This window comes from Solea solea, chromosome 16 (assembly GCF_958295425.1).
Source record: "Solea solea chromosome 16, fSolSol10.1, whole genome shotgun sequence".
NCBI lineage: Eukaryota > Metazoa > Chordata > Actinopteri > Pleuronectiformes > Soleidae > Solea > Solea solea.
Window position 1 is genome coordinate 16,200,283 of NC_081149.1, and position 11,158 is coordinate 16,211,440.

At 39.9% G+C, this 11,158-nt stretch overlaps 1 protein-coding gene across 1 annotated transcript; it reads right to left on the minus strand.

Moving 5' to 3' along the window:
• Window positions 1-310: 310 nt before the first annotated feature.
• On the minus strand, window positions 311-10,745 carry gid4 (GID complex subunit 4 homolog). Its single transcript, XM_058653231.1, has 10 exons — window positions 10,368-10,745; window positions 9,731-9,790; window positions 8,963-9,070; window positions 8,470-8,571; window positions 8,230-8,360; window positions 7,664-7,723; window positions 1,692-1,831; window positions 1,477-1,590; window positions 1,263-1,380; window positions 311-1,034 (listed from the first exon to the last, which is right to left on the minus strand). The coding sequence occupies exons 1-10, from the start codon at window positions 10,590-10,592 to the stop codon at window positions 311-313; spliced, it is 1,782 nt and encodes a 593-aa protein (XP_058509214.1). The 5' UTR covers window positions 10,593-10,745.
• Window positions 10,746-11,158: the final 413 nt, after the last annotated feature.

Below are 11,158 nucleotides of genomic sequence, written 5' to 3' on the forward strand. Positions count from 1 at the left end.
GTTTACTACCACGTCTTTGATCATACAGTGGATTTATCAATTTTAAGCTGAATCAGTTAACATCTTATTTTTCTTACAGTTTTCCTCATAAATCATTATTGACATGGACTCAGTTTCACAGCTTTCTCTTTCCCTCTCTCTCTCTCTCTGTCTGTCTGTCTGTTTGAGAAATGAAGCTGAATGATAATGGATGTTTATCCCTGACCTATGACTTCCGTAGGTCGGGCTGTGTTTTAGACTAATCATCGAACACACCTCACCAGCAGTGAAATAGATGCAATTCTTTCATTTAAACATTAATCTAAAAACATCACTGGCTCAGTATCCCGGGTGGTGTGGGTGAGGGACCTCTGGACGCGTTCTTGCGGGTGATGGTGGTGCAGCGGCTGAGGATCTCCCGTTGCTGCGGCCTGGGGGGAATCTTTGGTGTTGTGGCCCCCTTGTAAAGATTTGGATCAGAAACACTGGGGACGATTCTGCCCATGGGGCCGTTTGTCGGGCTGAGGTAGTTGCTCGCAGTGGGTGGAGGCGTGCGGCTGAGGCGCAGGCGCTCGCCGTTGGTGCTCGGGCTCAGGTTGAAGGTCGAGCTCGCCGAGGAGGAGCTGAGGTCGTCGCTGAAGCTGAATTCACTGCTGCTGCTGTCTAAACTAGTCTCACTCTCTGCTCTCTCCATCTCCACCATAATGGTGGGTGGAGGTGTGTGTTTTACGTTGGCGGATCTGGTGGCGGTGTTGACAGCATAGGAAATCTGTGGCTGCTGAGGAGGCGCTTGGTCAGACGAGAGGATGTTTAGGGACCGTGACCTTTCCTTCGCCTCTGGTTGGAGCCGGCGAGGCGATGGAGACCTGCTGGGCGGAGGTTGCGGCAGGTTTCCTTGAGAGTGGCTAAGCTGGTGGGACTGTCGAAGGGTCATGGTGGGGGCCAGGGCCAAAGAGGAGGCGGGACGATCTTGGTGGTGGGCTGGGAGTCGGATATGAGGGTAGTTGTAGGGCTGCAGGTACATGGTGGGGACATAACCCACTTTACCGTTGTATCTGTTCACGAAAAAGAGACGAGAATGCACCGTTGATCTTATTTGCAAGCAGTTCTGAAGAGTACAACATATGTATATATACATATATATATATATATATATATATATATATATATATATATATATATATATATATATATATATATATATATATATATATATATATATATGTATATATATATATATGATTTTTCTGGGGGAAAAAAAAATGAAATGAATGGATGAATACCTGATGAGCCACCAGCCATTGTCAGACTTCTGCAGGACCTCCACCATGGCACCCATGTTCACACTTATCTCGTCACCTTTGGTGGCTTTGTAGTTCTTGATTGCAGTATACATTGATCCTGAGAGTGAAGTAGATAACTTTATTGTCATACCCCACGGACTTTATGTCTGTTGCCTTGTGCTGATAGTGTTTCGATTTGTGTCTATGCGCGCACCTGTTTCAGGAGTCCCATCTGTGTCATCTTCATCATAATCGTCTTCTAGCTTCTCCAGATAGGGGGCAGGGAACCAGGACATTCGTTTGTCTTCATTCTCCACAAGCCACCACCCTGAAACCAACACAAAGGCACATGAAACTGACTCCAGTGATGGTATGAGCCTGAGGCAAAAAACATCAACATAAACAACTGGCTGAGGTTTCTCTGCTCACCTCCTTTGTCTTTGATGAGCACGTCCACTTTTTCATCCAGCGCCACTTTGAACGGTTTGTTCTTGGTGTCTTTGGTCTCGTACGGAGCCACGCACCTGTACGTCTCTGTGACCAATGGTTGGGTGACGTTGCCAGTCACGCTCTGTTGTGTGTCCTTCAAGTCGTCGGCTGATGGCATGATTATGATGCTGGAGATGAGAACTGTGGGTTAGTTTGGTTTAGGACATGGAGACTGTTTAAGTCCATCTCTAACATTATGAATCTTAAACATTACAAAACCTTGGTTATACATTACACAATATTAGAGATACTAACAAAAGCCTTGAAAAACAAATGTGTGATACATTTTCATTACACTTTTAACTTTGTTTGCCTGTAGCAGGATAGAAGTGTGTTATCTAGTTCAGAGGTTACTCTCTAACCAAACCAATGATGAATGAGGAAACTAATGGGGGAGTCCCTGGAATGGTTTTTATCTTGTAGATCAAGATAAAGGTGTGGGCCTTGGAGGGATTGTGGACTGGGCTATGAAAGCTTTACCATTCATCAAATTCTTTGTTCTGGAGAATAAGTAAAATGAGAAGAAATATTCCTATGAGGTGTAGCCACATGAGGTTTTTAGCAATACAAAATAAAATAAACCATAATAAAATCTCATTTATTCATCAACAATAGAGACAAAATATACTATTTCAATGCTTCTTTTTTTCTTTACATCAGTGTTGAATTCTCTGGGGCCTTATACCTTAAAGTCCACAGAGTAAAAGCCTACATAAAACTGTGTGTGGCAGCTCACCCCTGCCTGGAGAAGTCTGGCTGCAGGTCCTGGTCTTTTGGGTGGAAGAACTGAATGAGATCTGCAGACTGAAGGACCGGCAGGCCACAGCTCAGAAGCTCGTTGCAATATTTCTGCAAGTGCTTGAGGCGTACGAGCGATTTTGTGGGCCCCTTCTTGCGGCCGCCCTGCTTCACCTTCCTGCCTGAAGGCAACAGAGAGACACATGGAGTCAAAATGTGCACACACGGCAGTTTTATATCAAATCTTAAAAGAAAAGAAGAAAGTAAATTCGTAAGTAAAAATCGTCCAAAAATGTAGATTAAAAGTGCAGCTGGGATTTGCACACATTTACCTTGAAATTTGGGGATGATTCTGTCAGATTTGTTCAGTTTACTTGCTGCTGGAAATGCTTTCTTCATTTGTTTCTGTAATGTGAGTAAAATCAACAGATGGTTTAGAATATACACAAAAACAAACGGCACCTTTTTCTGTTGCTTTTGTTTGATTCAGACATGTCACACTTACATGCACATTCTCAAACTCTTGAAAAGTCCTGTAAACAACGATGTCATTCTGATCCGACCAGAGCACGGAAGTCATGTACATCTGGAAATGGAGAATGCAGGCGTGATCACAATGTGGGGGAAAAACTGCATAAAAGGTAGATTTTCCCATGGTTTTACAGGCTTTTACTATACTGGTGTGGTTATATTGATCAGTGATCTATGCAGTTCAATACAGTATTCAGAACAATTTTTATACAGGACAATACTGCAAGATCACAGTTCTATATATAATATAACTATGGAGTTTAAGTAAAATACAGTATTTACACTGCAAAATACTGTTAAATCACAGCAATGAATAACATTAACATGAAGTAAACTATAGTATTTATACAGGAAAATAGTGTAAAATCCTGGTAATACATTTTGTAAATGGAAAGTCACAGTAAATTGTCAGTTTACAGTGATTTACTATAGAATCATGCAGTAATTTACTGTGAGAGTAAAGCAACATGTAGCCCCTGGTTTGCTGTGAATGTGCAGTCTAATCTTTTACAGGTGAATCAAAGATCTGCTCTTACTTTGCACTTCTCCTTGTGCAGGACTCCAGTTAAATGCACAGTGATGGGATAGCGCTGAGTCTCCATGATGTGAGGGCAGAGCAGTGGCTGCAGCAGAGAGAGAAGCCTGGACTGACACTGGGGCAGTCGCGCTGCGTTTATATTCCCTCCTGCAGCGTGCAGGTGTGGCTGCATGAGTCACAGGTGGAAACATAAAGCCATCCTCGTCACTCACAGGAAACTCCAGCATTTCTCTGCAACATGGAAAATCTTGTTTCCGCTCCATAAGGAAATGTATCCTATCTTTTTTATTCATTTATCCTTTAGCCTGTTTTACTCTTGAGACTTTTATTTTGTTTTATTTTATTTCATCTGATCCATATTCCATTTAGTTTTGATGTATGTGTTGTTTTAAATTTTTTTTTATTTGGCATATTTATTGTATTTTTCAAATTTGGCTTATTATTTTACAGGTTATATATTATTATTAGAATTTCATTTATTCATTTAATTTTGTATCTATCTATTGAGATTTTGTATCCTCAGCTCCCATAATTGATTTTAGACTCTTTTTAGTTTTAAGTATCGAGTTGAATGTGTGTGTTTATGAAAAGTGATATAATACATAAAAATGGGTTGAGTCCAAAACAAGGAAAATGAGAAACCTCATTTATTGATAATATTATTTTTAAACTTACATGTGTTCATTTTATTCCAACAGGCTGCAATATTTTAAATAAGAGTGCCTCTAGATATTAAATGATATATTTAATGATAAAGTTAGCCCATCCTTCATTTGTAGTTTTTGTATCTTGTGTATTTATGTTTTCACATCATCTACAGGGCCTTTGTGTGCAGTTATGGATGTTTACAATGCTAAACGTGTATTTATGTTTTCTCTTTCTTCTACATTTTCAGTAGTTTATGTTAAAAAGGGGAACAAAACCATCACTACCACGATATGTTTTCGTCACACAATGGATACATTATGTCCAATGCAGTGATACTTGCATGCATTGACCTACAGAAAGCTGGACTTGACAATAGTCAGCATTGTTGAAGGCAGATAAGGAAGTTGTTCTTCACATTTTTAAACATTCTTCACTCTCAAAAGGAACAAACGTTGCATCATGTTCAGTCAGGCATTGTTAGCTCCGACACGTACGCCAAACGTGACACATTCAACAATACTACTACCACTACTACTACTACTATTACTACTACTACTAACAATGATACATATTGTATTGTACGTTGGAAAATAATCTCAAGAGTGAAAATACAGTTAATTAACACTTTAAACAACATACTGTTAAATCTATCTATCTATCTATCTATCTATCTATCTATCTATCTATCTATCTATCTATCTATCTATCTATCTATCTATCTATCTATCTGTCTATCTATCTATCTATCTATCTATCTATCTATCTGTCTATCTATCTATCTACCTATCTATGTATCATAAAGGATATTCAGCAGCTCGCTTGTAACCATGTAACAAAAACCCTGTAGTAACCAAATGGGTTGACGTTTTGAAGGTTTGAGATTATTTCTAAAGAAATCCACACCTTGTTTGTGGGTTCATGTGAACAGTTAACAACAAAGCATGAAGGGGGAAAAAACCCCCATCCCTGCATGCACAACACTGACTTCAGCCTGACTTGATACATGAATGAAGGTGAACTGTTGACGCTGTGTGAAGAGATTGTAGGTCAAGTGTGTGTCCCATATTTGTAGCAGCAAAATATCCTCTTTCCACACCATCACCATGTTAATCTATATTTACGCTACATTATATGAGGGATATATGTTTGCAATTCAATCTCGCCGTTATACAGCATTTTAGCAGTTAGACTGGAAGCTGAAGTTTGTAAACCAAACAGGACCAAACTCCATAGAGAAAATCCGTGTTTTTAGCTCGCTGGAACACAGGGGCTGCTTGTCTACACTGCCATCTTGTTTTGTAAGTGTGTATCAACAAGATAAATCTGTGCAAAGGATTTCAAGCTCCCAAAGTTACAAAATAAATGAATAATTTTAAGTCACAGATGAAAGCAGTAGTGGGTCAATGATTTTCCCTATGGACTTTGGTGTAGGAGAGCGAGCTGTTTACAAAGTGACACAAATGTTGTGTTTCAGTCAGAAAAGGCTGTCTAACAGCAAGCTGAAGTGGCAAATGCATACTGAAAATGCCTTAGTCATACGATTTCAATTTTTTTTCAACTCAACTTTTGATTTAGTTAGTCTTAGTTCTGGTTTAGTGCCAGCAGAGCCAGATGTTAAATAATTAATGTTTAATTGGCTCAAATAACCACACCAAAAAACTTCAAATATCTCTTTAAAAAGCTGAAAATAAGTTGTTTTTTTTCAATGGTTTTTGATTAGGATGTGTGTATATTTGTTTGATATCTGGGTTATGTACATATTGGCTGGGACTATGACATGAAAAGAATGAATTTTCATGGCCAAACACTGACATCTAGTGTTGGATGCTATTACCTTGATGGCCCGAAGAAATTCAACAAAAGCAAAATAGTATTCTCTTTATTTCTCATCACACAACACACCCATAGCAGATGTATCATACACCATCTGATCCCTTTTTTTTTATTTTTGCACCATCTGTGCATTTAATTCAACATTTAACAACACTCCCAAACAAACATGATTCTTGACATTGCACGTTTTGATTCTCTTTATGATTCATACAAAAAAAAACAAAAAGCAGGTTAATTATTCTGACATCGTTCAAAAGAAACTATATCATGCTCAATCCACTTAAAAAATTACAGTGCAAACAGTGACTCTCCATAACAGACCAAAGTCCACATGTCATGCTGCAGGGTCACCAAACCAGCTGAGAGGCTACAAGCAACAAAGAGGCGGGCAGAGGAACATGCACATCGAGCCTTTTTCAGAAAGTATTCATTCACTTTGCACATTTTCTCTCAAACACAGAATTATATTTTCATATGATCTTTCAAAATAAAATATTATGAACCTCATGAGAAAAGGCTCTAAAAAAAAAAGTACATTTTAAGGCAGTAGGTTTTCCCTCTCACTCGTCAAAAGGAGCTTTTACTCTTTTGTTACTCAATCTCAGCGCGATCTCCTAAAAATGTCATAAAACTGAGAAAAAAAACTCAATTTTAAATAATCACAAGTGGGGCCACCACTGTCACATACAGCATGTGAGCTTTAAATGTCGTCAGTGTAACTAAATACGCTCCATCATTTAACTTCCTTATGCACGTGCGCTTTGGTTAAAAAAAACAAACAAAAAAAAAAACATACATAAATATTTTTTTTAAAATAACCTGAAAATAAAACAAGTTTCTTTTCAGTGAGTTTTGTCTTGCATAGAGAAATATGGAGCCATTATCTGATTCTTTTTTTTGTTTTTTTTAGATGAGACAGTGTTTACAGGAGGATTTTTGAAAAGCAAGGCAGCTTAATGGAAATCATTGATTAGGGAACATTTCCAGTTCTTGGATCAACAGGTCGTGAGCGAGTCTCACAGGTGATGCGGAAAAAATACTGGACTGTTATGCACTGTAACATTTGTTTAGAAAAGTGCTATATAAATAAAGTTTTTTTATTTTTATTATTATCTAGGAAGACCCCCACCCCTCATCGTACGCAGTGTCAAACACCTTGGTGATGACGCAAAGATATTAAATTAAGCTTTGATGGACAGAATTCCACTTGGATTATACTCTCTCCCTCGCTCTCTTTTGCGACTCTTAACTAAAAAGGCAAACACGTTTGTAGTGTCTCCACTGAAGGAAACAGGGAGACAGATCCTGTAAGAGTGCAACAACAAGTCAGCTGCACAGAGTTGAAATTTAAAAGAAAAATGGGCCACAAAACGAAAGCAGTTCTACAGCAGCGAGTGCGAGAACTGTCCATTGTTGTCTTCCTTGCAGGTTTCCTGTCTCACAATCGTAACACCTTTCTTCACCTTCACTCTTGGCTACACGTTTTTCCTCCCTGCAGTGAGGAGAACGCGTCAAACCCCACACTTGGCATCAAAAGGGCTCTCCGTCGTTCCCGTACCATCTAAGCACAGAGCAGCACTGAACTGTCCTTTTTTCTCTCAGTAATACTGCGTTTTTGTGTCACCGAAACTCATAAATGGGCACACTGTGCTCTCGAACATGGTTGAGGATTAGAGACTGGTACCTGCAGACAGAGAGACAGAGAGAGAAATGTCAGTATTAGAGTAGTAGTAGAAGAGTGCCACTAAAATTGTACATAATCTACGAGGAATTCGACAGTGTTTATAAATGTGGGTGTTGAAATTAATAGTATTTAGACATTTTTTTTTTCCAGTAGATCGATTTGGGCAGCAGCCACAACATCCTGTGGGACATTCTACTTCACTCCCACTAAAATGCTTGTTACTGCCTATAAATGGCTAAAATTGTGATTGTAAGTGAGTCTAGCAAGATTATTGAAGCACTTAGTGTCAGGTCTCATGTCTCGCGCTCTGAATTCTCACAGAGACTTGTGAGTTGTTGCAGAGAGGATGCAGTGTTGTGAAGGACACAACACAACACAACAAGCATTTCAACTGCACATAACATAACATAGAATGTTTTTGTCCTGTTCCTGGAAACAATCCCCTTTAAATTTGCTTTGGAGTTCTGTTGCTGAGCTGCAAAAAAACCAGAAAGAGAGGTAGTCACCATTCAGAACTTCTGTGGTAATAGTATCCCTCAATAGTGGCTGTGGACTTCTGGAAGCAGATGTAGTAGAAGCCGGCGAATGAGGCCCCGCTGATGTCTTTGATTGTGTGATCAGGAACTAGAAACTGTTCCTGACAGTGGAGAGGGGAAAAAAAAGAAAAAGTGAGAAGGTTCAAGATTAACGCTAACACGCGTGAGACAGAGAGAGAGAGAGAGAGAGATGTAAAGTCGTGAACTAACCTTCCACCGCATGAAGACATAATCACTGTTGTCCAGAGCTTCGTAATCAAAGTCATCCGAATTGAAGCTTTTGGCATATTTGTAAAAAGGCTGAAACTTGCCCTGGTTGAGAGGATATTGTGAGAAAAAGACGTTAGAAGGTGGTGACGACAAGTCTTAGTTGACTATCTTCCATCAGTATCACATGCTTATTATGATTACTGTGCTACTGTTCCATCTGCTGCTAATTATAAAGATGCCACTAAATCCTACACTACACAGTCTTTAAAAAGGTAAGATGAAGAGCCAGATGCTTCAGTGTGGGTGAAATGAAACCTCATACATGTCTCATGTGCCTTTCCATTCATACGACAAAAAAAAACATCACAGTATGGTTGCTCAATGTTTACATCTCTAAAGCAAATGCAAACGAGAGACTGCACTAATATCGCTGCGCCATATCTCATAATTATTAACCTGTAACAAAACAGCAGCACAAGTGAACAGAACATACCCAGTGCTTTCTGTCCACGTCTTCATCGGCGTCCCACTTCCTCGTTAAAAAAGGCCTCTTTTGACTAATAATTTCCCCGACAAAGAATGTTGTGAGAGTGGGGTACTCCTGTCACACACAGAGAAACAAACATGAATGAAAAGTCGCAACAGTGCTGATAGTGAAACTTGGTTTTCAGACCACATCAAAAGGCTCCATCAGTCAGCAGTCTTTATGAACTTTGAATGTGTGTGTCCAACCTTTCTGCGTGGGTTGCTATGGTAATAACACAGACGTACACAATGTTTGAGGCACAGCAGTGGCAGAAAACAAAATCAGGGACAGACAAGACCGCTATACAGTATATTCCAATGTTCCTTGCCGAGTTAGTCCACTGACTTGTGCTGCATTCAGACTACGGGTCCCGTTCAAACCTGGAATGAACATCAGTCCACACTGATCCGATCGTATGTGTACAGCCATAAGTAGGACTGTTCACACCTGGCAACAAAATAGTTTTACTCTCGGACTCTGCTGACATTCTTTTTTCCATATGTTGCATAATGTCAGACAGTTGACCCACTTAAGCAAAAAATGTCTACATAAAAAAATAAATAATAAAAAATAAGGTCTACTTGTTTGAATTTCTCTCAATTCAGTATGCTTTTCGCAAGTGGAAACCAGTTTCTGTTAGCTTCGACAGGTAACGGCAAACACCAGTTCCTACATGTTGGTATTTAACGGAGTAAAGTTCATTCTTCTAACATTTGGCCTCGTTTCAAATCTCACCTCAGTTAGTCCCTTTATCTTCAGGTATCCACACAAATATGAGTCCTCCACGGTAACATGCTGCCAAAAACAGAGAGAGGGTTAGAAGAATATATCACAATGGAATAGAAGAGATCAGAGTACAGGAAGTCTTTATGTGTCATTGTAAAATATACAATAAAAAAAACCAACCCATTGCTGCTCCTCAAAAAAATACAGTGCAAAAATGAGACTGAAACACTGAGGCCTGGTGCAAATATTACTTTCTATGATGTATACAATGACAGTAAAATAATATACACGGAAATTCACATTATGAATGGTCAATTATGCATTATATTTGAGGTTTTAAAGACTGTTGACAGGTTATATTTAACAATTCTATGCTGAAGCTCAAAATTCGAACCAACGTCTTCAGTATCTGCACACATTATGTGAGGAAATCGTCCAATATTGACATGCAGTGCAAATTTAAACTGAAATGGCAGAGTACAAGCAGAGTCGCCTCAAAACTGTGTCAGTCAATTGGTTTATGATCTGACAGCACGAAGAGCTGCTAAAATAGCAAGTTAGCACCAGAGCTACAAATAAGCCGACTTATAAGGAATAATCGAACAACTAATCAGGACCAACAATATTAAAAGCACAACCATTTTACCTGCAAAACAACCTCGACGTCGTAGGAGTTGCCTTTGCTTTTCTGGTAACCACGAAACTGTGAGCCGCCGTACAGCAGCGAGGTCGCTACCCCCGGCTGGTACGTGTTGATCGGGGCAGGGGGAACAAGCGACGCCGAGGACGCGCGGGCCGGGGCGGTGGTGGTGCAGCACTCTGCTGGGACAGGCATGATGAGCGCTAGAGAGTCACAGTCAGCAACCGTCATGAATTTCGTGGCAGAGCACAACGTAGCCGGAAAGAGATGGTGCACTGACTAACAGAGTTATGCCTGTTAGTGACTCATAAAACGCCGAGGTCCAGGACTTTGAGCTGAGTCGCGGCGGCGCCTCTTGACTGGCTCCTGAAGAGACGCACTGTTTCCATGAAGCTCATTGGCTGCTGGACCCTGATGTTTCTTCTTCTACGGTGGACTTTAGGCTAAAGTTAGCATGCAGTGCGATGCACTACTGCCTCCCTCTGGTTGTGGCTCTAGTTAACCATTACAACCTATAGCAGGGCTGTCAAACTCAAATGACCTGGGGGTCAACGAGTACAGCGAGTACATATCAAGTTCAGAGCTTTTATTCTGGAAAAATAGATTAGACAGTTAACCTAAACTAAAAAAAACAAAAAAAAAACACTGCTGTCGTCATGGTCAGCCAGGTTTGTGGAGTAAATGTCCGTGAAATAACTACGCACATATGCTAGGCTCAAAGAAGAAGCAGTAATTCTTAAAATTGAAATGATGCACAATAAATATTAACAGTAAGAGTAGGCATCTCACACACATTT

Coding starts and splice junctions, on each gene's coding strand:
- gid4 (XM_058653231.1), bottom strand. CDS start 10,592: ATGACGGTTGCTGACTGTGACTCTCTAGCGCTCATCATGCCTGTCCCA. Junction 9,071..9,730: donor AGATAAAGGGACTAACTGAG/GTGAGATTTGAA, acceptor TGTGTGTGACAG/GAGTACCCCACTCTCACAAC. Junction 1,832..7,663: donor GTGCCCATTTATGAGTTTCG/GTGACACAAAAA, acceptor CACACAACAGAG/CGTGACTGGCAACGTCACCC.